Source organism: Camelus ferus, chromosome X (genome assembly GCF_009834535.1).
Source record: "Camelus ferus isolate YT-003-E chromosome X, BCGSAC_Cfer_1.0, whole genome shotgun sequence".
NCBI classification, from domain to species: domain Eukaryota; kingdom Metazoa; phylum Chordata; class Mammalia; order Artiodactyla; family Camelidae; genus Camelus; species Camelus ferus.
In genome coordinates this window covers 67546889-67574335 of record NC_045732.1, presented here as the reverse complement: position 1 = coordinate 67574335, position 27447 = coordinate 67546889, and the positions used below count along the sequence as shown (strand labels likewise).

General features: G+C 47.8%; 1 protein-coding gene across 2 annotated transcripts in view; it reads right to left on the bottom strand.

The window, feature by feature from the left end:
- Positions 1-357: 357 nt before the first annotated feature.
- Positions 358-27447, bottom strand: part of RTL9 (retrotransposon Gag like 9) — a 41997-nt gene continuing 14907 nt past the window's right edge. The window contains exons 2-5 of one of the 2 annotated variants that reach the window (XM_032475345.1): positions 23453-23629; positions 11376-11522; positions 2018-6126; positions 358-1480 (exon numbers count right to left, since the gene is read on the bottom strand). In XM_032475345.1, coding sequence (XP_032331236.1) covers positions 1364-1480; positions 2018-6040 — 4140 coding nt within the window. In that variant the 5' untranslated portion in view covers positions 6041-6126; positions 11376-11522; positions 23453-23629 and the 3' untranslated portion in view covers positions 358-1363. Of the gene's footprint in view, positions 1481-2017; positions 6127-11375; positions 11617-23452; positions 23630-27447 lie in introns of those variants that run through there. The other variant, XM_032475346.1, reaches the window with a different exon arrangement.

The window sequence follows — 27447 nt, the reverse complement described above, 5'->3', positions numbered from 1 at the left end:
TATGTTTCTAATCATGTCACTGCTACTGTTTTTCAAAGATCTTTGAGTAACCAAATTACGTGGACTATTATTGAATAAATTGGCTCTGTTAGTATCAAATTCCCCATTATCCTTATTTCTTGTCTTTATAGCCTTCACCATGATTTCAATCTATCTTACTTATGTGTTCTCTGGCTTATAGTCTGTCTCCCACTTCCCTTGGAATAAAGTTTTCATTTGATAAAAGTTCTTATCTGTCTGTCCCCCAAAATAGTGGCTGCCACATGCTAGATAATAAATACTGATTGAATGAAGGACTCAATAAATCAAATTCTGTTAGCCACAGTTAATTCTTTTTTTTTCTGTAAGTGAACTTTATTTACTTTTACAATTACAAATGTAATACATGCTTACTGTAGAGAATCTGGAAAGTACAGAGAAGTAGAAAGAAGAAAATAGAAACACCCATAATCCCACCTCCTGAAGGCAAAACACGGCTCACATTATGTTCTCACTATCTATGCCTGTTTAAAGACCAAGACCTTTATCAAGAGTGCTGGCCACAATATCAAGAGTGCAAGCACAATAGCCAAGGGGAGTGAGGGGAACTAACAACTGAGGAGGTCACCCAGAGGTCAGAGCTAGAGATTTGACACTGAGGAACAAGATAAGGGCCACAGACAACAGATCAAGACATCAGAAGTTGACAACACAAGAACAAGTTGGGTTATGGTAAGAATGTAGTGAGATGATAGTTGTCAAGAGTTTACCCAGTACGTGTCATACAAGACATAATCAATAAATGTTAGCCATTACTATGATTATTACTATGGATCAAAACGAATGGTTCAGGATGGAGATTATAAACAAGGCAAGGGCCCTGGAGACTCACTTTAGGTGCTGTGAGTTGGGGCATATAGGGACAAGTCTACTAGATGAAAAGGATGGTATATAGGAGTGGACATCATTCTCCTTACAGGCTCCCCTGCCAGGTGAAATGGGACCAGGGCTTCCTCAAGTTTGCCTGATGACTCATGGCAAGACACTCTAAGGTGTTTTTGAGGTAGGACACGGTTTCTCCTGCCTAGACTTTTCCCTGGACCAGGACCTAGGACTGGCCTCAGTAGTAATGGGAGTTCAGAATCTCATACACCAAACACTCTTAAAGTCCACGCTCTGATTGTTGGGGCAGGTCAAAGGCATGTGGGGTGAAAGATAAGGTCAAGGCAGCCACGTGGGAGATAGGGTGGTATATGCCTGGAGTGGGGTTGCTGAAGGGGGAAGGCCACAAGGTTTAATGATGTAATTGAATGGAATGGGTCCAGGAACCAGTCCTGAAGTTAGCAGCAGAGTTGGATATCACAGGAGAAGAATCCAGAAAGCATTACTTGCTAGTGGAGGCCTTCTGATGACCTGTGCTCTGTCGAAGGTGGTTGTGCAGACCCTCTTGAGGGTCTCCATGCTCTTTCAGGTAGTAGCAGCGTTTAGGGACATGCTGGTGCTGGGAGTGAGAAAAAAAAAAAAAACAGCAGAGGTAAGAGCCATGCTCACTATCACTCCAGGGTTCTGCCTGGATAATTTCAGTAACTTAGATCACAGAACTTGGCTAATGTACCTTATTTGTATAAAGTGTGACTGAGGACTAGACTAGCCCAGTTCCCTAGTGACCTGGGTCTACACTCATGTGACTGTAGGTGGGACACAGCCCCCAAAACATGACCCCTCTTTTAGAATTGGAGTAAGTGGAGAGTTGGGACTGAGCCCAGCCAGTTCCCTCAGAATCAGAAGACTTAGACTTTTAACCATCCCAGGCCCTCAGTAACTCAGGTAGGGCATGGCTCCTCAAAGTGATTAATACACCCAAAATAACTGCAGAGCCAGGCCTGCTGATGAAACTCCAGGTGAGGGGTAGAATCTAGGAGCTCAATGCCTCCCCCTCGCCTCTTCCTTAGCCTATTCAAAGGAGCATGCTGTGTGTGTCATCATTACTTCCTCATTTTTTAACTCAAAAACCTTAAGTGGATTTCCCCATCATTACCTCCTCAGTCTGCTGATGAGAGTTCAGTTCATTCCCCATTGCCTCCTCGTTATTCCGCTTACAGGCTGATGGCAGAACCTGGCTTGAGCTGCCCGGGGAATCCTTCTCTCCAGCCAGCTGGCACTCAGTATAGAGAGACCTGTCTATCAGCTCCTTTAGGCTGCCAGCCACCTTCAGGAAGATCCGGCCCATTTTGGTGGCAACAGCTTCCGAGAGTCCTTCCAGAAACCTGGTCCGTAGAATGGCATCAGACCAAGACAAATGTCGAGCCAGCAGCAGGAAGTCAGTGGCATACTGCCTGACTGACTTCTGGCCCTGCTTGGGATGGCAAAGAACTGCACTGAGGATGTCTATCTCAGATAGGGAGTTATATAAGCCCTGGGATCGACTCAGGAAAGATTTATTTTCATCCGAGAGGGGGTTGCCTACCTCCATCTGCAAGATGGACCACCTTTCTGCTGCCCCCAGATGAAGAGACACCAGGAAGGCCATTTTCTCTGAATCATTCAAAAATCCCTTCATTTGTTTCTCCTCATCAATCTCCATCTCTTCCTCCCCAGAGCATGAGCCCCGGGCTGCTTCCTGTTCTTCTAATAGGTAACAGAGTGCTGGGGTCAGCATGCCAAAAGATGGGACTTCCTTTGGTGGTTGCTTCATTGCTTCAGGGGTGGTGGCAGTCATGTGTGGTGTGGACTTTGATCCAGAGGTTGTAATCTTGATGTGAGGGGCAGGTGTTTCCCCAGAGTCTGTGCCTTTGATTTCTGCAGTGAACATCATTCCAGAGGCTGCAGCTGCCATTTCTGGTGTGGACGTGGCTCCCGGGACTGGGGCCGTCATCTGTGGCACGGACATTCCTCCAGAGGCTGTGGCTCTCAGAAGTGGCATGGACATCATTCCAGAAGCTGAGGCTCTCATAAGCGGAGTGGACCTTGCTTCGGAAGCTGAGGCTCTCATTGGTGGTGCAGGCATTCCTCCAGAGACTGTGTATGTCATTTGTGGCAAGGACATGGATCCAGAACTCACAACTCTTGTTTGCAGTGTGGACGTTGCTCCGGAGGCCATGCTTTTCATTAGCGGCACAGACATCTCTCCAGAAGCCGCGGCTGACATCAGTGGCGTGGGCATTGTTCCAGAGGCTGTGCCTCTCACAAATGGCTTGGACCTCCCTCCAGAGGCCATGGCTGTCGCTTGTGCAGTGGACATCCTTCCAGAAGCTGGAGCTCTCATTAACTCTGTGGACACAGCTTCAGAGGCTGAAGGTTTCCTTAGTGGTGTGGACATAATTCCAGAGACTGGAGCACTTAATAATGGCGGGGACATCACTCCAGAGGCAGGAGCTTGCATCGATGGAGTGCACATCTCTCCAGAAGCTGTGGACATCATTTGTGGTATAGATGTTGTCCCAGGGGCTGGGGCTCTCATTGGTGGTATGGACACCCCTCCAGAGGCCGTGGCTGTCATTTGAGGCACAGACATCACTCCGGAGGCCATGGATTTCATTAGCGATGTGGCTGTTGCTCCAGAGACTGAGGCCCTCATCTGTGGCATGGACATCATTCCAGAGGCTGTGGCCATCCTTTGCGGAGTAGACATTGGTCCACAAGCTGGGGCTCTCAGAGAGGTGGCTATGTCTCCAGAAGCCAGGGGTCTCGTCAGTGCTGGGGACATCTCTCCAGAGGATGAAGCTCTTGTGAGCAGCGCAGACATCTCTCCAGGATCTGAGGTTCTCATCAATGATGCGGACACAGCCCCAAAGGCTGGGGCTCTCATTTTTGGTGTGGACATCATTTCAGAGGCTGGGGCTCGCATCTGCAGTGGGGAGATCCCTCCAGGGGTCACGGATCTCCTGAGCGACATGGACATGCCCCCAGAGTCTCGGGTGCTCATTGGCTGACTGGGCATCTTTTCAGAGGCTGTGGATCTCATTAGTACTGTGGGCATCACTCCAGGGCCCGGGGCTCTCATTAGAGGCACGGACACAGTTCCAGAGGCTGCGGCTGTCATTTGTGGTGTGGATGTGTCTCCAGAGGCTGGGCCTCTCATTAGTGGTGTGGACATCCCTGCAGAGGCGGTGTCTGACATCTGCGGCATGGACATGGCCCCAGAGGCTGTGTCTCTCATTGGCACGGTGGAGATGTCTCCAGAAGCTGTGGTTATTTGCTGCATGAACATTGCTTCTGGGGCTTTGGATGGTGTTAGTGGCTTGGACAGTGCTCCCGAGGCCGTAGCTCTCATCTGGGGCACGGACATCACTCCCAAGGTAGTGTCTCTCATAAACAGTGTGGACGTGGCTCCAGAGGCTGAGGCTCTCATTTGTGGTACAGCTGTCACTCCTGAGGCTGTCGCTCTCCTTTGTGACAAGGACATTGCTCCAGAGACAGGCGCTCTCATTTGAAGTGTGGACACTGACCCAGAGGCTGGGGGTGTCATTTGTAGCATAGACATTGTTTCAGAGACTGGGGCTGTACTTGGCGGGGTGGACATTGCTCTAGGAGCCGGAGCTCTCCTTAGTGGCATGGACTTAGTTCCAGAGGCCGGGGCTCTCATTCGCGGTGTGGACATTCCCCCCTTGGCTGGGGCTTTCATAAAGCCCGTGGATGTGGATGTGGCTCCAGAAGTTTTGGCCATTGTTAACTGCATGGACATCGCCCTAGAGGCTGCAGTTGACATTGGATCTGTGGACATTGCTCCAGAGGTTGTGACCGTCATCACCGGGGTAGACAGTGCTCCAGAGTCTGGGACTGTCTTGAGTAATGTTGACACATTTCCAGAGGCTGAGGCTCTCATTCGTGGTCTTGACCTTGCTCCAGGGTCTGAGGCTCTCACTGCCGGTGTGGACATCCCCCCGGAGGCTGTTGCTCTCATTGGCGGAGTAGACACGGTTTGAGAGTCTAGATTTTGTGTTAACCGTGATGATACCACTCCAGAGACTTGGGCTGGTACCAGCTGGGTGGGCATCCCTCCCGAGCTGAGGGCCATCATTAGCAGTGGGGACATTGCTTCAGCGTCAGGGGCTGACTTTGACAATGTAGACATTTCTCCAGCATCGGGGACTGACAGGAGCGGTGAGGACATTGCTACAGAGCCTGGAGCTGACATTAGTGGTGAAGACACTACTCCAGACTCTGGCCCTGACATGAACTGGGTTGACAATTCCCCAGAGTCTTGGTTGCTCGCTGGCTGGGTTGACGTTGCTCCAGAAGTTAGGGCTGACATTATCAGTGAGGAGATTGCTTCAGAGTCAGTGCCTGACATGAGCAGTGACGATATCTCTCCAGAGGCCAGGGCAGTCATTAGCACTTTGGACATTGCTTCAGTGTCTTCATCTGTAATTTGCAATGGTGACATTCCTTCAGAGCCTGGCATTGGCTGTGTGGACATCTCTCCAGGGTTTACATCTGGCATTAGGAGTGGGGAGATCTCTCCATGATCTGGGGCTAGCATGAACGGTGTGGACATAGCTTCAGAGGACGGAGCTGTCATTGCCAGGGGTGATATCTCTGCAGAATCTGGTGTTGCCATTAGTGCTGTGGACATTGTTGCAAAGTCAGGAATTGTCATCAGCCCTGGGGACATTAATCCATAGTCTGAAGTGGATAGCAACGGGGACAGTGTTCCAGAATCTGAGGCTGGCATTAGCAATGGAGACAGCACCCCAGAGTCTGAGGTTGGCATCAGCAACGGCGACAGTGCCTCTGAATCTGAAGCTGAGGTTAGTAACGGGGACAGTGCCCCAGGGTCTGAGACTGGCATTAGCGGTGAGGACATTGCTCCAGAGTTTGCCTCTCCCATTAGAGGTGTGGCCATGGTGTCAAAGGCTGGGGATGTTGTCAGCTGTGTGGACATCCCTCCAGGATCTGACGCTGAAGTTGAAACCATAGGCTGTACATGAGAAGGCAGAATTTGGACCTCTGCTGTGGTCTCTGTCATTGGTCCAGAGAAGGTCATCCTCCTGTTTTGGGGGTCGACATTTTCCTCCCTCAGCATGTTGTTGAATCGCAGTGAATGTGAGGGAATTGACATATCTGCCGTGGCCACAGGACAGTGTAGAGGGAGCCTCTTAGGTAATTATACCAGGGGTCCTGCTGAAGCCCAAGTGGCAAGAAAATCTGTAAACAGGAAACAAGATTAGCAGTCAAAATCTAGCATCAAGAAGATGGGGAAACAGACAAATGATTTACGATGGAGACCGTTTTTACGTGTTGCCAGCTATGGGGCATCGGAGATGGGCCTATCAGGTGAAAGAAACTGCGCAACAATAAACAAATCTGAAGGTGGAGCAAATATCCTTTCCACCCCTATCCTTTTCAAATCAAACGGCTCAGTCACCCAGCACCGCCTCTCAGTTTACGAAAGCTGTAAATGAGGGCAACTTCTGCAGCCAAGAGCCTGGGCTGTCCTGGTTCAAATGAAGCAGCAGCACCACCTTCTGGAAAACTCTGAGAAGTACCGGTTCCTAAGCTAGGCTCTCTCCCATTCCAGCCCTAGCAAGCCAGCCCAGATACTGGCAGGCCTGGATGAGAAGGCCCTTTGCCCCGGGATAATATTTAATTTGTACGGTTCAGAGTCCTGCCAGTGGTTTAGTCCCCATTTTACTACTCTGATGGCCTTGAATGTTTTCCTCAGGAAAAGGAAGGCATTTAACTGATCAATGACTGAGAGCATCATTCCATGAACTGAAATTCCTGCTTAATATAATTTTTATTAACACCCCAAATCACCACTGTTACTACCACTCACCGCTCACCTCGTGTGTCTCAGGCACTATACTTTAGGCAACTCTACCTAACTTTAAACTCTATCATGTACAGGGATTTGCAAGCATTACCCATTTGAATCTTACAATAGATAGCAGTATTATCCCCATTTTACCAGCTTTCTAGATTAGCCAGGGTTGGGGCTATAATAAGGTCACTGCATCTTAAAGTAGACACAGTATGTCTTTGACTGTCACCCTTTCCTCGGAGTTGCCCAGCCTTTGGCATCTCTAAGGCTGCATTCATTTATCTCTCCGACATCCAAGATCACTGGCTCCCTTGAAGACTAGTCTACAGCAAGTACAAACTTCAAGTTTCTCTGATGGCCTGTGGGTGGGCAGTCCCAGAGCCTCACTCCTCTGGCCCACTCCCTGCAGCAGCCCCTGAAGGGGCTTCTTGGCACAGAGCTTGGAAACCAACACACACATTACACAATGTTATCACATCCCCAGGGCCTGCGCATGCCCCACATGGAGCACTGGCTCATTTGGGACAATGGGACCCAAGTCATCAATCTTGTGCAGTGTACCTCCATAATGATAATGAGAATCCTAGTGACAGAAATGCCAATGGCCAACATTTCTTGAGCAGGCAGTGCCCGGCAAGCGCTCTGCTGTCCACTTTACATGCATCGTCTCATTTGGCCCCCACAGCAGCACCAAGCGATTTTGGTAATACTCTATCCTCATCTTCCAAAGGAGAAAACTAAGGCGCATAGAAGCTTCATAATTTGCCTGCAGTCACACAGATTCCCAGGTCCGTCCCGCTCCAGAGCCCCTACTCTTCTCCACTGTCCTGTAACGCTCCACTCTGTCTGCCCTCTGTCCCTCTTACTCAGTCACATGACCGAGAACCCCCATCTTCAGCCTGGACATGGGTGGAGATGGGGTGTAGTAAAAGAAATACTGGCCTCCTGCTGGCACCTTGGCTACTCTAATCATTGGTGCAGTGGGAAAGATGAGTCAAAAGAGCAGTCATAGTTGACCACCCTCCCCACCCCCATCTTCAGAAAAATCCCTGAATGTACCAGTTTCCCACCAGGCAAAGCCCGGAAAGATCTTACCTTGCCATTTAGGGAGAAGAGGGAGAGTGTGTCCTTTGCGCCCCTAGCTCTTTTGGTCTGGCCAATTTACTTATGCCCCATGCCCAGCCAGTTCATTAAAGTAAGACCCAATACCAGCAGCTGTTCTCTGCAATCTCCCTTAGCTATCCCCTGCCACGCCCCCCTCCTGCCCGCCAGCCAGCCAGCCAGCCTGCCCGCCCACCCGCCCCACTGCTCCTGACTTGCTAGTGCTTGCTCTGTCTCTCTGGTCCCAGATTCCTGCCTCTATATAGGCTCTGACATTTGCCTCTGGCCGCCTTTCACTTGACAGTCCTCCAGAAGCTCCACTGTAGCACTCGGCCTATGCAACTCCACCCTTCTTCCCCTCACCCCAGTAGCTGCACCAGCCCACTGTGCCCGCTTCTGGCCGTCCCGAAGGAAAGAAGAGATTCACACAAGCAAAGAGATGAGACGGAAAGGGTCCTGGCTCAGCAAATGAGACACTCCCTCTGCGACTGAGCAGACACTGGCGTCCTGGGAGCCAGGCACTGCAACCGGTGTTCTGTGCAAGAGTAGGCAGGGGTGAGAGGGAAGGGAACTCGGGCTGGAGGCTGAGTGGAGCTGTGAAGAGTTCAAAAAGGTTCAGGTGCAGGCAAACCAGAGTTGGCCAGGAGGGGTCGTGGGAACTTAAGAGAGCCCAGCAATGATGATAATTAAAAAGCCATTGTGCTCCAGTGTCATGGACACGGAGGGAAACCTGGCAGCTAGTGACCACACCATGGGGCTAGAAAGTGACAGCAAGACTGCAGGGAGTTCAGACAGCTGGCGAGAAAAGCCTGCCAATCTTGAGCATACCAGGTGAGGGCTTGCTCATAGAAGCAGGGCTTTGGCCTGCTTTCTAGAACTGGGGCACAAGGTCAAAATAGAACTGGCAGGGAGGTTTATCAGAGCCCTCTAGCCTTCTGAATCAGGAGCCCTTAAACCCCTAGACTAGGGGTAGAATTGGTCCCTGAGCCCTGGAGAGGGCAAAACCTTTAGGTGAAGTTCAAGTAGCCCAGGTAAAGGGATGCAGAGCCGGGGTGGGGAGGCATTCAGGTCGTTATAAACCTCGCCATGCTCCAACAGCCAACAATAATTAGCAACCAGCCATACCTCGGCACTTGGCCTAAGCACTCCACTTGCCTTATACTGTCAGGCCTCTTGGCAACACCTGCAGGTAGGCACTGACGCCATTTCCATTTTACAAATGAGAGAGGGGCTTAGAGAAGTTGTGACCAAGATCACGGAGCTAGTACATGGCAAAGCCCAGATCTGAGCCCAGGGCAGTCTGATTCCAGAATCATTTCCTCTCTTTGCAAACAGACAAGTGGTTAGAAACACTCCAAGTGCTCTGTTCACTGCCGCCTTCCTCTTCCTCTTCCCACCCCCACTAATGGCTGAATCACCCCAGTGATACTAGTACTAATACTAATACTACTACTAATAATAGTATCAACCGACTTTGAACTCTTCCCATATGCCAAGAACTGTACTGAGGGCTTCACCAGCATTCTCTCCTTTGATCCTAGGAGCTACCCTGTGAGCTAGGTTTTTTTTTTTTAATCCTCAGTTTACAGATAAGAAAACTGAGCCTCAGCGAGGTGAATTGACATGACCAAAAGCACACAGGTCTGTTTGACTCCAGAACTCACCGGAGTATACTCCTCAAAAAGAAAAATTCTAGTCACTCTCCCCTTCCCTTACACCAAAAAATACGCACAGGAAACCTAACAACAATGACGATGATGATGGTGATGATTATACCTAATAATAAAAGCTAACATTCACTGTGCCGGGCACTGTGCTCAGCACTTTCTATACGTGATCTCATTTGTTACTGACAACAGCCCTGTGGGGTAGGAACTATTATCACTCTCATTTCCAGATGAGGCACCAGAGGCACAGAGAGATTAGCTAGCTTTCCCAAGGTAACACAGCTAGAGAACATGTTTGTTTATGATCATAAAAACTTGGAAATAACCAAAATGCCAATATTAGAACACCATTCATTTAATGATTAAACAAATCACATTGCATCTGCAGTGACCAGTGAAAATGATTACCTGATTTGTATAAAACAAACATGGATATTTTTGCAAAGAAAACAGTATAGTTTGGAAGGATGTATACCAAGACATTAACAAGGAGCATACCCAAGGGATGAGATTCAAGATTTTTACTTTTACTTTCCTTAGCTGTGTTTTCTCCTTTGTCTGTAATGGACCCATATTGCTTATATTAGAAGAAAGAAAATTTTTTCTTCTTTTTAAAAGGTATGTTCCACTAGGCTTCTGTCTCTGGCAGTCTCCCTTCCTCTCTCTAAAGATCCCCAACATCTCCCCACCCAAGCAACTTTTCTCCCCAACAAGCTTAATCCTCACACCACTCAGATCCTTGGTCAGTAATGACCTCTGAAAACCGTTTCCAATAGCTCACTCTTCTTTTTTAATTATTATTTTAAAAACAAAACTTCTTGTTTTTCTACTATTATTTATGTCTAATAATGACACAAGTAATCTAGGAATATATTCGCAAGATTAAACACTTGAAATCCTACACAGAGATAGGCTAGTCCTGTGCCTACCCAACCCCCTATCCACTAAAGTCCCATTCCTCTGTCTGTTCACAGTTGGGTGTGTCTCCTTCCAAACTTTTTCTAGCTACAATGGCATTCAGAGTTCACATCATGCAATTGCTTGCAAAACCCAGTGTGTGCAAAGACCTACAGTCAGAAAACCACTCTGCACTGGTCACTCTCAGAGTCCAAGTTCTGGTCCATTGTGACTAGTGGTCATCAGCCAGCTTCTAAGGAGGCTACTGGGAGAGTCATTTGGGTCACAGAGTTCCATTTTATTTGTGCCAGTGTATCTGCAATCATAAAGAGGGGAGGCCTTCTAAGGAAGGAAAAGCCCGGAAACTGCTGCTTAGCATCTCTCGGATTTCTCACGTCTTGCCCAGTCTGCACTGATCAATACGGCTAGGAGGTGTCAGGCTCCTGCAGCCTCACAGAAGGTAATTGAGTTTGGGGGATTGCATGACCAGCTGCTCGGGGAAATAAGAATAAACAAGAGATGGTTCAATATGTCAACAAACAGCTTTCCAGCTCTTGAAAATAAACCTTTCCCTAGATTCTGCACAATATCCTTTCCTCCAGCCCTAGCAAACCAGCGCTCAGATAACAGAAAAGAGACAACCTCAGGATAAAGAAACACCTGGTCTACTTTAGGGTCCTGTGCCTTCCCTGATGCATCAGAGAGGGAGAAACCCTCCTCACCCCTTTACCCACCCCCCGCCCCCCTCAACAGCCCTGATGCTTCAAATGCCCACCTGACTGTTTATAAATAGAGGGCAAGGGGCATAGCATTTACTGAGTGCTCCTCCTGCCAGGCATTGTGTTAAGCTCTTCACATACATCATGTTATTCATTGTACAATAAACCAATGAAGTGGGTTTTTTCACTCTCACTTTATAAATCAGCCAAAGAAATGAAGTAGAGAGAGAATAAAATCAGGTAACTTACCTTGGCTCCCACAGCTGAGAAGGAGTGAAGCTGGGATTGTCACTCGGGTCTGTCTGACTCAGCTGGTGCTCTTAACTCGTGAGAGAGTCACACAACTGTCTTCCAGGCTCTGAAGGGCTGTCATATGGAAGAGAGGGTAGGTGTGTTCTGGGTAGCTCCAAAGAGAAGGATTTGACTGTTAGTTGGGAATTACACTTTCATTGGATGTGCTGCAAATTCCCCAAACAACATGTATATGCATGTCCAACTCTATAGGGAAAAGAACATTCTAAGAGGAGCAAACGGAACTGCCTTGCATTAGGTGCTGCCCTGAAGGATCTGTGGAATCGGAGAGAACAGGAGGGATACCAAAGGACTGCAAATGGGCAGCGTCCCAATTTCCTTAAATAAGGAAACTACAGACCAGTATACTGTAAACTCCAGAGCTGTAAGCTTGATGTCAATCCTCAGAGAGATTCTGCTGCATATTATGAAGCAGGTAATTTATAAGCACTTAGGACGCAAGTGATGATAGGAGGTAGCTAGAGGTTCTAGCAGAACTGTACAAATTGAACCAGGTTTCCAGACTGGCAGCTATCGCAAACCAAAAACCTAGGGGACTGACAGTTGGTTGCCAGATTTTTTTTCCAAGTAAGGGTGTTAAGAAACAAGACAAAACACCCCCAAATTATCATTTCATAAAGAGGGTTTTCTTTAAACATCAAAAGAGAAGGAAACAATCTCAAAATAAAGGACAGCCCTTTAAATGAAATAGATTTCACTTTACAAAATACTGGCTATGTAGTCTTCAGGCTTTCTTACTGCACCCAGGGACTGCTGCAATTTTCCTGGAGGATAGGCACATATCCAAGGACCTTCTTTAGAGAATTGCTCCGAGTTAAAGCATTAAAACAGATAAGATCAGATACCTATAAGACGGGAAGTCTTTCTGGCCAGGAGAGGGAAGAACAGAGTTTGACCTTAGCCTAAGTGAGGACATTAACTCAGATAAAGCGAGTGTCCACAGGAAGGAGCGTGAGAGAAAGAAAACTCGCCAAGTGCAAAGTCAAGCCCTGCTGAGGCGCATTTGATCTATGCCATCCCCTGGACCACACAGCCATCTTGTAGGAATACGTGCCTGATGCCATTAAGCATTTGGACCACAAAGCAGTTTCTGACTTGAGACTCTCCAAGCAACCTTCAGACTATTACTTGTCTCCTCAGGGAGAGTTCCTAAAGAAGGCATTCACAACTGGCTCAATACCATTGCCAGACTGGGGTTCTACAACAATCTAGAAGGCGGCTGCTAGCCTTCATCCTGCCCTGTTCCACTCTTTTATCAATGGTGTAAATAAGAGGGACAAAGAACTGAGCTAAGGTAGTGGCCAGGGGACCAGGGGAGGGATGTGAAAGAATATGAACATCTATTAAATAAATATTCAGTGAACTTCCCCAACCTGCTCTGTTTCTCTCTCCAACATTAAGGACTTCCTCACTCCCTAAAGATAGGTTATAATGGGCATATTTCATATTTATGGCCCCCAAACTGTGCCACATTGTAGCCAAAGAAATTGAGCAGATTATTCTAGGGCTGAGAAGAACCTCTAGGTTCAGCCTAGGAAGTAGGTTTACATTTTTAAATCCCATGGTTTACAATCTATCTCTCTGCATTTTGTCATTTTTCTCTCCTGTTTTTTGTTGCCAATGCACTAAGTTCCTGCAATTTGTGTTCCTCATGGAAAGTGCTTAGTGAACATGTGAGCTCTGCACTCTGAAGAGCAGCTAGGTCCTCCTATACAAACTGTGGGGCATCCATCTCAGCCCTGTCATCTTCACGCAGGTGACTGGTGTCAGTGGATACTTCCTGGATCAGAAAAGGGGACAAACTGATGTCCTCTTATTTGCAAAAGTGGCCCCATTTCCAAAAGAGTTGCAATTGGACTTGGACTGTGTCTGTGGACATTGACCTTGTTTCTGAAGGTGAAGGCAGTGCAGTTTCCAGTGCCTGCTGTACTCTCTTAAACTGCATTTCTTCCTATCAATGTATCTATCTATGTATCTATCTATCTATGTATCTATCTATCTATCTATCTATCTATCTATCTATCTATCTATCTATCTACTTATTTAAATGGAAGTACTGGAGATTGAACCCAAGACCTTGTGCGTGATAGGCACACACTCTACTACTGAACTATACCCTCCCCCACCTCAAACTGCATTTCCCTTAAGTGTAGTTGGGAACCCCTCGGGCATCAGCCGCCCCCCAGGAGGACTGTTAAAATGCAGATGCAGACTTGGGGAGGCGGGACCCCACGTTCAAAGAGTCAGACCGCATTTAGATCCAAGTGATTCTGAAACCCTCTAGCGTTGAAGAACTGCTGGGTTAGTGGTTTATACACCCTGATTTTAACATCCAACCAGCCTGGGCTCCAGCCCCTGCACTTTGAGTGACTTTGCCTCAGTTTCCCTGTCTGTAAAATAGGGATAATAAAAGTGCCTACCCCACAAGCTCTTTAAATGTTTTAAACAAAAAAACATGTGTGAAGTGTCTGACACCTAGCTGAAGCTCAGTAATCTCCCCTGGTCTTGTTCATTCGTGGGCCCTGCCGCCTGCCTTCTCAGCGTTCAGCTTCAGCCCCTGTTGCTAACTGCTCGCTTTTTCTAGGTCTGGTATTCAGACTTCCCAAGCCAGAGATTCTCATTGGTCCAAATTTAGTCACCACTGTGCTTTTTAGGCAAAGTTCTCATCCCAGGTTCCCTCCCAGGCAACTTGCCAGCCTATAGAGTGACTGCTCTGGGATCAGATGCCCTCTCCTGGCTTAATTGGCTACTGCCAGGGGGAAGCAGGGTCACGTGGCACCAAACATAGCCACCTATTCATAAGAAACTGCTGCTTCCCTCAGCTAGGAAAGGGTCTGCGGATGGAAACTCCTTAGAAGGGGCCCGTGGGTGTGGCAGGAATCCTGAGGCTTAGCCTGTCCCGTACACCTAGGCTTCTCATTTATCCAGCCTGCCAAAGGAATGAAGCATTCAAGTTCACTGAAGTCTCTATTTAATTCCGACTTTTCATCTCCATCAGGCCAGGAACATCAGTTTTCAAAATACTAGACACAGTCAAGGGGAAAAAAAAAACTTAACCCTAAAAAGGAGACTGTCTGTGTCTATAACACGTTCTTAAATTTTCAAAGCACTTTTCGCATCTATTTCCTCCTCGCACAGCTTGCAAACTGGCAGGCACAGACCAGATTCAGACTGCAGACAGATTTTATTTGACCCCTACAATTTTTTTAACCATTTTTTAATTAGTTGCCAACACTTGAAAGTTAGATTTCACCTATTAAGCTGGGTTTCTGGCTTCTCTGAGAAAAAACAAAAGGGCGTAGATCCTGATTCTGAGACGACAACAGGCAGCTGGAGCTGAATAAGCCGTTCTTTGAAGATGGGTCACTGGCTCACCAGTTTGTTTTCAATACCACTGACTACATTTACTTTTTCAAGATGACTTGCTTAGCCCCTGTGGGTGTATGAAGCCTCATTTTAACCTCATGGAGTCGGTAGAGAAGGTGGTTAAGAGCACAGATTCTGAAGACGAACTGTCTGAGTTAGAATCCCAGCTCTGCCCCTCACTGGCTTTGGGACTCTGGATGAGTGATTTAACCTCTCTGAGCCTCAGTTTCCTCATCCATAAAATGGGGGTGACAATGCCTACTTCAGAGTGTAATTGGCCCAACTAAATCAATTAATGCACAGAAACTACTTCAAACAATACCTGGTGCGTGGCACGTACTAAAGAAGCATTAGCTTTTTTCATTGTCCACAATTCCTTACCTGCCTTTTTGGCATCCAAAAGATTCTGAAAACTGACATTTTGTGGCAGGCTCAGTTGGTGGCCAAATTGGGCCTGAATTGGCATGAGGCTATTCGTTTATCCCATTTAGAAATATTAGTGTGTTTGATTACAGGCTATTTGGCTCAGAAGCCATAAAGGATGTTATATAATACATGTTATATGGACCCTATTGCTTTTCTAAAATCCAAAACTCCTGAACTCCAAAACATATCTAGCTCCAATGGTTTCAGATAAGGGATTGTAGTCCACATTATTAATAATGTGTATACCCACCTGACAGATGGGAAAACTGAGCTCCTGGGCACTGAGCAACCAGCCAAAAGTCCTACAGCTTGGAGTCAGAAATAATTTGGACCCTTAGGCACAAAGCCCCTTGCGCCTAGCACTGTGGTATGTGTCGGGTTCCCTGCAGGCATGTTAATACAGGACTCTAGTGGCCACCAGTCAGGGTCCCCCGAAGAACTAAAGACTGTTACCATTCACTGAGGGTGGCAAGCCCTTCCCCTAGTGGCATTCATCTTCATTATACATACTGCTGGGTTAGGATTGGGGTAGGGATTATTGACTCACCCCAAATCACACAGCAAAAGACAGCAGAGATGGAACTAGAAACCAAGTTCTGTGCTTTTTCTTCTTAAACCCCAAGGCTGATCCAAGGAAGACATATGCTGAACTTTCTACATACTGAGCCCCATGCTAGGCAGACGATCCTAAAATTTTTAACATACCTGGTGCAAGTGAATGTCCCAAGATCTCAGCAAATACAAAAATGAGACAGCGTGTCTGGGTGGACCTCACCCTTCCCAGTACCATGGGCAGCAATGTACAGACACCATCCAATCAGAAGCCCGGGAGGGGAGATTTCTCAAATCCCAAGAAAAATCACAGAGACCCTACTGTTTGCTCTTCTCTGTTGATTTTTAAGACATTGACATTTACTTATGCCAAAGGCCAAAAGAAATGAAAAATCTACTGGAAAGGGGATTGCATCAGTTATGGAGCAATATCTTAAAGAAACCTTTGCACAGTATCCGTTCCCTTGTTTGAAATGCAGAAAATAGAGCATTGCTATTTCATATTGGTAGTGCATCAGAGACCTGGGAAGGAACACAGCATTCCTAGGACCTCTTGCCAGCCCTCTGTCTCAGCACAGGGGAGCTTTCTGACACCACCACCAACCTAAGCAAGTTGGAAAAGAGAAGGCAGGCCATGCCCCAGGTGACCTCATGTCTCTCCTAAGCTCATGGCTTGAGTTCCTCCTCCCAACAAATCCGCACTTTGATCACACACCCACAGCGACCCAGATCTTTGAATTCAGCAATTCTTTCTCAGGTTTCAGCGAAGCATTGGCAGCCTGAGCTATTTTGGGACACTTTCTCTGCTGTGGATGCCACTTTCGGAATACGCCAGAAACATGCTAAGGACCAGGAGCTCTCCGTCCTGGACCCGTTTTCGGGTTTTCTCGGTCTCTCTCTCTCTCTCTGGGCTGATCGTTTGGAGGACAGTCGTTCTTGCCAGCCTAATCCCAGGAGCCTGACTACCTTGCCGGGCCACAGGCTCCAAGAGGCAGTGTGGCTGCCAGCACCCTCACGGTAAGGGGCATGGAGGCACCAGGCAGCCAGGAAGGACAGATGTCCTGGAGGGTGGGGGGAGGTGGTCTGAGTTTGGATGCGGACTGAAAAAACGCAGGGAGTGGGGTGACCAGATTTTGCAAACATCTTATTCTTACAATCATCACTTCCTAACCTGATCCAACTGACTCAGCAGGCATTCAGGAGCCTGCCATCTCCATTTTCCTGTCCTAAAATCCTCTGCACCTGTAAGTATCGGGTCTTGGCTCAGGGCTTGGCTCGGGGCTCGTTACCACTCGTGCTCTTTTGGGGGGGCGGGGGAGGGGGAGAGGAAGGCAGGGCCTGGGGAAGGTCATCTATATCTGACTCAGGTGTGGGCTGGCCCATGGCATTGGAAGAATTCCTGATAACCACCACCCGCCCCCTGCCTCCGAACTGCTTCTTGGTTTGGAAAATGAAAATGCCTCTTTGTTTTTTCCCAAGCCCCCAGCATCCCAGCAACTCCACCTGACCTTTGAGGTCTTGTGTTCATCAGTGCTGTGCACACCTGATGTCTCATGTTGGACTTAATGGGAGAAGCACACCCTTAGCATCTGAATTTCTTAAATGCAACCCCAGCTACTATCGTGGGCACAGCCTCTGCTGGCTTCTCCATCTTTTATGTAGCAATTTGCTGAACCGGTGAAAGATACACTTGTAAGCGGAGTCGGGGGGGTGGGGATTCTAAATAAGAATTTAGAAACTCCTCCGTGGTAAAAAGAGCAGTGTGGCTCAGGCTGATTCTCAACACAGTCAGAGACACTGCCACAAAGGGGAGGCTCGGTGCTCTGCGTTGAGATGGTCCCTTTCAATGCCTCCCTGTTTGAATGGAAAGAGAGGCCAAAATAGCTACAGGCTTCCCAGGAAAGGAACATTTCTGATGTTTTTATTTACCACTTTCCTGAGAGACTGGCATGGTCTCTGACCAGCCTCAGTCCCTGAAGCAGCTCAAATGACTGCTCCAAAGGGGACATTCAGCCCTTCTTTGGGGGACTGCTGAAGTTCCCTCAAAAGAGCCCGGATGACAGAGCCAGGCCCTATTACCTGTTCTCCTCCCCCACCACCAAGACCAAATCATTCTTAGGGTGCCAGATTTGTTTGGAGGCGAGGGTGAGGAATGTCTGATAGAAAGCTGTCCTTTGGGGCTTTTGTACCAACTTCCCAGGCCATGAATAAGAACAGAATGAGGCCAGCAGTTCTTGGCCTTTTATTTCCACACAGCACCATAGCAGGAACATTGTCTTTAGCAAATAAAAAAGCAGAAGATGTTTGTTAGACCAAGGCTGGCTACCTTAAATTTCTCAGCGTGGCGAAATAAGCAGCTTCTGATTTGTATTCTGCTAAGAGTGCCGGGTTTGGGGAGGATTGGAGGAGAACCATGTTAATATCGGTGCTGGTGAAATGAAAAGAGGAAATTCACCTTATCTCTGGTGGAGTCGGGATTCATTCCCAGGCTAGAGAAAGAAACTAGTCTTGGGAGGAATTTGGTTTTGCTTTGGCTACTGCCTTGTTTGTGGGGTCTTTGGTAACTCGTGGAGCTTCCCAGCCTTTCTCTTTCTGAAGAGCTCTGAGAAAATGATGCTTGGATCATAGAAGTTCATTGTCGGGAAGACTTTTCAGTCAAAGCCTTGAGCGGTGTGTGGGAGAAGAGAGATTGCCCTATGTGATGGCTTCTGATTATAACCAAAATAAACCAGGTTATGCCTTGGTGGTAGCCGGAATTTTATGTCTACCCAATGGCATTCCAGAATTATTAAGAACATTCCCTTGCCCTTCCAAATCTCTCCCTATCCACTCCCAAGTTCTTGAAAATTCTTAAGTACATAGTTCCTTTGACCCAGGGCTTTGGCATCAGTGAAAACACCAAACTCTTGGGATAGTCAACCTGTTAAGCCTCATCTGGATGCATCCCATGTAAATTCTGACAGCAAATTCTGATACAGGGGGAAAGAGAGTGGAGGAATGAGATCACAACAGGGACAAAGAGTAGCCTCAGAGCAGGAGTCTGGAAGCAGAACCTGGGTCAAGGCCAAAAGTACCAAGGAGGTCTGTTGGCAGAAAGGGAAAGTTCTCTTCTTGCTAAAATGGAGAACAAGACAGCTTACTGAGGCAGAGACTCAGGATTTGGGTAATAGGACAAAGACTCAGTTAATGAAACTGGGGTACCAGGAGGAGGAAGAATGGTACCTCCTAGAGGGGGGACAGGAGATAGGAAAGTTCCCTGCAAAGGCTCCCTTGAGCTTGGCTACCTGAGCCACTGAACTAGGGGCTCTCACAAATGTTCAGACCTCAGTATGAAGAATCAAACAGATCAAAGAATCTGTCATCTCTCAACCCTGGCATTTCTCCAACCCAGGAGGGCAGGTTAAAGGAAAGGATCACAGAGGGGCTTAGACTTTGAGACTCTGCCCTGCCCTTTCCTTCTCTGGGACCAGCCTTGAACTCCTACCCAAGGGGATTCATGATAGACACAGTGACTCACCTTGATCATCAAAAGCCGTAAGGTGCAAAGAGGGGTTGCCCATGCAGAACCACCATATCCCTATGTCCTTCCTAGGGCCTAGGAAACAGGGTTTTGGAGTAAGACTACCTGGGTTGAAATCCTGGCTCTGCCACTCACTAGCTGCATGGCCTTGGGCAAGTCATATAACCTATCTCAGCCTCATCTGTAAAATGGGCACAATAACAGGAGGACCTATCAGAGAGTGTTGTGACATGTGATGATGCATGTAAAGCCCAGCATAGTGCCTGGGACAAAGTAAGTACTTAACACAAATCAGCCCTGATTAAGATTCCCAGCTCTCTGCTGTATGTGCCATCCTCTGAGAATGGGTTAGAGCAGCAAATGGTCCTGCTCAGTGGCGATCTAACACCACCAGGGTTTCTGGGGCTCACCATTTCCTTAACATAGCCCTCTTCTCCTTTGCCTCCCAGTCTCACAAGATGAAAGTGTTCTCAAGCCTTTCCTCTCACTAATTTTACATCCACTCCATACCCCAGCTAACTAAATAGACGGATTCAGCACTAAGGATTTATGAAATCTTTTGTTCGGCTTTCCCCAACCACAGACTGAGCTTTGCCACCCATCCCCTAGTGGTGAGATGGAATCATTTCTGGGAGGGCGGGGTCCAGAAGGGTGCAACTCCTTAAGCATGCAACAAAAGGAAGGGCGTTCCACCTCAAATTTTGCATCTCTGCTTCTGGCAGCTGTGGCATCAATACCTAGCCACGTCCACTCCTGCTGTGGCTCCCTGACCCTGTGGCTGCTGGCCCTCCGCTCCTCTTCCCCTAAACTCCCCCTCACCCTGCTTACCCCAGGACACTCCCTTGTCTGGGCCCCAGGGTGCTGCGGCTTCAAGAGGCTTTCCTTCACTTCCTCTCTTCCCCTTCCCCACCCTCTCCAGAGGATACAGAATTCACTCTCTTTCAAGGGGTGTGGTGGCAGAAAAAGCTCTGCCTTCTGTGCAGGCATGCCCTCAGCGTGCTCTCTGCATTCTAGCCCTCCCCAACTCTTTGCTCAGCAAAGGGGAGGGGGAGGAAGCACCGCTAGGCATGCTTTGGGGACCTCCAGAACCTGAAGACAGGCTTCTATCCTCTCAAAGACTTAAGCAAGAGCAGTTCTAGAACTTTTTCAGCAAGGGAGTTTGCTAAAGTGCAATATTCCAGCTACCATCTCCATAGAGATACAGAGGCTCTGGGTTTGGGGTCCATCTCTGGAATTTGCAGGTTTAATAAGATGGTGCACTCCATCCTGTGGAATGGGGGCCGGGAGGGTGGGGAGGAAGATCCCGGGGCTCTGATTCCTATAACCAGCCCCAGCCTACATCCTGACTCTCTGGGAGCACATGTAAATGACTTCTGAGTCCTGACCTCTAGCCCAGGCAGCAGCTCCTAGGCTGCTTCACGAGGACCTAGAGCAGTTTTAAATATCTGAGCTACATCAGTGATGCTACCAGCCTGAGGTGATAAATGGACAGCGAGTCCTTATATGGAGGCACTGTGAGCTACTGGGGGCTATAGAAGACCTGGGTGGTTCAGAGCATGCTGAAGCCACACTGGCAAGCTTGGACTCACAGCTCAGGCCTCTTATAAGCTGTGTGACCTTGAGCGACTTAATCTCCCTGTGATCTGTTTCTTCACCTGTAAAAAGGAGAGAGTAGTAACGCCTACCTCAGATGTTGTTCATGTGGAATTATGAGTGATTTCGTCTAATGTGTTTAGAACCATGCCTGGCCTACATGAACCACTCAGCAAATGTGATCTGTTATGATTATTACTATTAATATTATATATGTAAACAGGGTCTATAGTATTCACAAGGAATAAATGAGTTTACATGTGTAAAGTGTTCAGAAGTATTATCGGCGTGGTCCCAGGGATTTAACACAGAAATCAGTAGCCATCCTCAGGGTTTCAGAGGAGATCCAGGCCATCCTGGATAGTAGTTCTAGGGCAGGAGTTGGTCAGAGACTCAGAAAGAAGATGGCCGTTTGGGGCCACTTTCATTCAGAGTGTAACTAAAACTCATGGCTAACTTGTTGCTATGGATTTATGGGATTATGGGATTTGGTTATGGGACCTGCTGGGTCTAATTAAAGTTTTAGGACTCCTAGGAGACCCGCGGTGGCTCGCACAGGCTGGATCTTTAAAAATGCCGTCGTGAATGTGCTTCTGGCTTCGTAGCACTGAAGACTCAGCTGTTGGCACTGGATGCCCCAGCAGTCATCGTATAGCCTAGGTATCTGTCCTTTCTGTCCCAAATCCCCCGTTGTTAATTTATTGGATTTTACTAGAAGACACTCCCCCCTCTAAAGAACTCAAAAGCTGAAGAGACTGTCCTTTCCGTGGCTTGTGGCCCCTGTGGAACATGAGACCTGCCCACAGAGCACCTCCCTCTGCTGGCAGGGGCACAGCCGTGGGAAGGGGACACTGGTCCTGAGGGGAAGGGACAAGGTTTCTGGGAGAGGCTCGAAGAAGGATGCCTTCTCAACCCAAGCTGGTGTCCCCCACCACCTCGCCCCTTTTGTGCCGGGACTCACCAGGCTCTGTCTGCAGCCCTTGCCCTGAAGGAGCAAATGGGAGAAGAGACACTCCATCCGGTCCCATGGGGTCAACTCATGCCACTTGGACCCTGGTGGCTCTCAGCCCACCTCTCACCCCACTCCCGGCTGGACATGTCCACTCGCACATCCCACTGGCATCCCAAACCCAAGGAGTCCAAGCTGAATCTGCCACCTGTCGCCACTCACGCCCCGGCAACTAACAGTCTTGTGCTCCCCGCCTCAGTTAATAGCATCACCACGGACCCGAGCTGGAAGCCCAGGGTCATTGTCACCTTTTCTCTCTCCTTGACCCTCCATGACACCCAACCCTGTGGTTACTACCTGTGGACACGTCCCCAGAATGGTCCTCTGCTCTCTGCTCTCACTGCCTCAGTCCTGGTCCAGAGCACTGGCCACTTCTTCCAGGGACCCTTGAGGTGGCCTCCCAATCGGTCTACTCACTCCAAGCCTCTCTAAGAATTGCCTTCCTGGTCTGTCACTCCTCTGCCTTCATACAACCTTCAGTGGCTCCCTATCGCTCACAGGACAAAGGGTGAAACTTTCAGCCTGGCCAACAAAGCCTTGAATAAGTTGCTCCCAACCACATTTCCCCCCACTTCTGCTGCCGCCAATCGCGCACCCCACCAACGATCGCCCCCTCCCCTCCAGAACAGGCACTTTCATAGATATTCTGTTCCATTTGCCGGAATGTCCTTCTCCTCCCCCCAATGCTCCCCTTCCCCCTGGCAAAAGCCTCCACCCTCAAAATCCAGCTGAAATGTCCTTCATCTGAGAAACCTGCCAAACTTCCCCAGATACCAGGTCATTCACCATCAGGGCCCCCACGACGCTCCTTGACTAGAGCACCCATTGGACCATGCATCTCATTTATGTACATCTCAGTCCCTCCTGCTAGATGGAGAGGTCCCCAAAGGCTATCTGGGACCGTAGTGGGTTCTCCTTTGCATTCTCAGTATCACCCAGCCTTGGCTACAATAAACTATTGGTTTCTTCACTTGTAAGTCGGAGATGAAAAGAATAGTTTCTACCTCCCAGAGTTGGAAGGATTAAATGAGACAACACATAAAATATTCATGCAGATAATGATAAAGAAGATGTTTATGATAAGAATGAAGGTTAGCATCCCTTCAGTGCTTTCTATGTGCAAGACACTGTCCTGAACTCTATATGGATGACAGTCAGCTAAATAAGTTAACTCATGGAAAGTGATTATGTATGTGTGTGTTTGTGTGTATATAAATATATATTATAAACATCATTTAGATGATATACGTATAACATATATACTCCACACTGTGCCTGACACTAAGCAGGAACTCTAGTTTTTCCTTTCTTCCCCCATTTTCCCATCCTTCATCCTTAGCCCTAGATCCTCATCACCCCCTAGGGCTGGGGCAGGAAAGAGGTGAATGCAGAAGGCGTCTCTGCATCGAGGTCCCTAGTAAGTGGAAGAGAGGGAGGCCCTTGGGATTGCCTTTGGACTTGATGTCTAACGTAGTCTCCCCATTCTGACTGTCATTTCTTTGAGGGCAGGGGCTATGGTGGACCCCTGTTGGAGGCCCCTATACGCACCGGCACGATGGTAGGCATACGGCAGGCCCTAAATAAGCTTAGTCTGGGCTCAGCTTCGGAGGTCCTAGTTTTCAGCAATTGCCGAGGCAGGTCTTGGAACCACAGCTCACAGGTTCTCAGGAGCACAGAGATCAGCAGCCAGAGCCACCCAGCAGCAGCCCTTTAGGTAGCGCCCTGCTGGAGATGGAGCACCCGGTCAGGAGTCGTAGGAACAGCATCCTGGACGCAGCTCTGCCACCAACCAACCAGGTGACCTTGTGCAATCTCCCTGCTTGCCTGGGTCTCAGGGTTCTCACCTGTAAAATGCTGCCCCTCAGGACTGTCTGAGGAGGCGCGACATGACAGCTGTGAAAGCTCTTTGCCAAAAGGCTGTGCAGAACTGAGGTGATGCTAATTTCAAGTGCTGGGGCTTCGCTCAGTAGGAAACATTCAGGAAGTGGGGGTGGAGGGAGGGAGTGGGGGCTTGTGTATCCAGGACATATGGGGGCCTATATTTGTTGTCCTTCTGCTTAGCAGCATTAGTGATTCAAGCTGGTGCTGCCTGTGGAACACTCTGTCCTTCGGGATCCGCAGGGACCAGAGAGGTTGCGGAGCAGGGAGGCCGAAGCCAGTGCACAATACGGTGAAAAATAGAATGATAGCAATGAGGAGCCACGCGCACAGGTTGATACGCATGCATTCACACTCCCCACGGCCCCGGTGCTGCCAGGCAGCAGCAGCTGGAGCTAATTACAGACAGACAGCTCCTTCTCTTTTTCTCTCAACTATCAACTCCCCCTCAACCACCTAACCACCCAACCCGCCCCTGGGGATTGCATGAGCGCTCAGAAGGGGTGTTGCTGGCGCCACAGTTAAGTGCTTAGAAAGAACATGGAGGGGGTACAGGGGTGGAGGAAGCCACCGTGTGGCTCCCCATCTTGTGGGGGTGAGCAGAGAGGAAGGGATGAAGAGGGGAGATCTGGCTGGGAAACAGATGCAGCTCTGTGTTAACAGATGTGCTCTCCTGGCAAAAGAGAGCCCAGGCCCTCAGCCCCTCCCTTCTCCTTCATCCGAATCCACCCAGGGATCCCCTCTTAACCCTTCTCCCTCTTAAACTCCCAACTTCCTCTTCCAACTCTGTATCTGGCACAAAGCTCAATAAATGTTGAATGGATGGGTTGGATAAATGAGTACACGAAAGCTCCTCAAACCTATATGACTCCTAAGCCCTGTTCCCACCTCACAGGCCATAATAACTCTGCAAGCCCTTTCCTCAACTTTCCTGTCTACATGCTCCCTTTGGGCAGGCTCAGCTCTCACCTATATGCTCCTAACTCCCATATCTCTTTCCAGCCTAGACCTCGCCAGCTGCCCGAATGCTCCTCGTGCTCCTCAAATCCACCCGGCCCCATATGAAATTCTTCAGCAATGACGTCCCCAGGGGTTTTCTAGCAGTGAGTCCTGGTCTGTTCAGGCAGTGGCAGAGGGAAGGACTTGCTGTATGGCCCCTAGCAGGATAGAGGCAATGAAAATATTAGCACAGTCATGGAGCAACTCCTGTTCCCAGGGCATCTCTTCACCCTCTTAATCATCACCCCCAACCCATAAGTCAAATTGGGAACCTGGGTGGCTATCTGCCCAATCTGGGCTTCTAAGATTGGGACCAGGCAAGTTGTTTCAGCAAAGAGAAGTCCTTGGAAAGGAACGAATATGTGCTAAGGAGTTATTTCTTCTCCAATACTCTCTGTCCCAACCCCATTCTCACTACCTTGTAATCCTGGTATCGCCCCCTCCCCAGCCATTCTTCATCCAGTAAACACATACACACACACTCACACACACACACACACACACAGCCCTCCCCTCACTCCCCAACTCCATTCCTCTTCATTCTAGAGCCCTGTCCCCAGTTTCACTGCAAACCCCCCAGATAAATATTGAACCAAGATTGGTGGAGACTGGGAATTTCATTCCATCAGACCAGTGCTGGAGGGAAGACCCAGAATGTTTACTGAGAGTCCACACTCAAATTCTTTCCTGGCCTTGGCAAGGATAAGAGCAAATAAAGCCGCCCCCTTCCCTCCAGGCCCTCCTAGATTTGGACAGCAGCCAAAGGAACGGGTTACAAACACAGTGGCCTTTGGTTCCTAACAGCCTCGGGGCCTAGGAAGGCAAAATCTAAGTTTCTTCCTTCCTATTCCCAGGGTGTCCTGGAAACCATACACTGGGACAAATGCAAGGTGTGACTATACCCAATCGTCTATGGTCACATCTAGGCATTTTCAGGTTTTAAAGCAAAGTGAAAGCTTTCTCACCAGTTTCAGTCTGACAACCAACATGTGAAGAAATTTATTTAAAGCACTCATTTGTTTAATTTCAAATCAATTTTAAATTCATTTGTTCATTTAGTGAATATATATTAAACATTTCAAAGAGCTGTAAAGCCTGGTTCCTATCTTCAAACTGCTCCTATTCTAGTTAGGGGGCGGTGGTATGGGGAAACTACATACAAGGATTAACTGACAAGACAAGACCATGCCAAGTCTCCTCCCATGCCTGGTGTAGCCTGTATGCCTCTTACAGTTCCTCTGGCAGTACTGAAGTTTTCCACTCTATTGCTACTGTCACAACTATTGCTCTCTCCTCCAATATAGGATGGTGGTTAGATGTATCTCTAGGGTAGGATGTATCTCTGGGTTCATATCTGAGATCTGCCATTCACTAGCTATGTGACCTTGACCAAACTACTCAGCCTGTCTGAGCCATGTGCCTCCTCTGTGAAATGAGGACAATAGTATATTTATACAATGGAATACTACTCAGCCATAAAAAAGAATAAAATAATGCCATTTGCAGCAACATGAATGGACTTAGAGATCATCATTCTAAGTGAATTAATCCAGAAAAAGAAAGAAAAATACCATATGATATCACTCATATGTGAAATCCAGAAAAAGAAAAAAAGAGGACACTAATGAACTCATCTATGAAACAAAAACAGGCTCACAGACATGGTAAATAATCTTATGGTTACTGGGGGAAAGGGTGTGGGAAGGGATAAATATGGGAGTTTGAGATTTACAAATGTTAGCCACTATCTAGAAAAATAGATTAAAAAACAAATTTCTTCTGTATAGCACAGAGAAATATATATCTTATAATAACTTTTAATGGAAAATAATATGAAAATGAATATATGTATGTATACGCATGACTGGGACATTGTGCTGTACACCAGAAATTCACACATTGTAACTGACTATACTTCAATTTAAAAAAATGATGACAATAATAGTACCTACTTCACAGAGTTACAGTGAAAATCAAATGAGTTAATACACACTAAGGATGATACCTGGAATGTAGTAAGTGCTCAATAAATGTTAGTAATTATTATTTTCCTGATGTACCTACTTTCCTTTGTTACCACCAGAGGTACAGTTCTTATTGGGCTTCCAAAAGAAGCTCAGAGATGCCTTATTCATTTATCCATTCAATCAACAAATACACATTGAGCCTCTCTAAGTCCCTGAGCTAAGCCAGATGATACAGACAAATAAGGCACAGCTCCTGCCTTTGGGAATAAACAATTCACTCAAAGTCCTGGGCTAACAATGCCCAGAAGCATCTAGAAGAAGCAAACACAAATTCTCCCTGGAGGAACCAACCCTCCATCTAATTTCAGATTCCCACGGATAGTCTGGCTGAACATGAACTCATAATCCAAAATTATGAAGCACACAACAAAGCCAGAAACAACAAAAAGCGAATCCGATGCTCCAAGATTCAGATATTACAATTACGTGATAGAAAAGGTATCTTTTTTAATTTCAGGTGTATTTAAAAATAAAAGATTTTGAAAACATTAGCAAAGAACAAAATACTAGCAGAAAATGATTTGCAAACGTATCATCTTTCAATAGATGGCAAAGCTAGGGCTCAGACAAGGCAGGGACTCCTTCAGTGTTCCACAGCTAATCACAAGGACTCAAGTCAGGTTCTCAGTGCCTAATTTT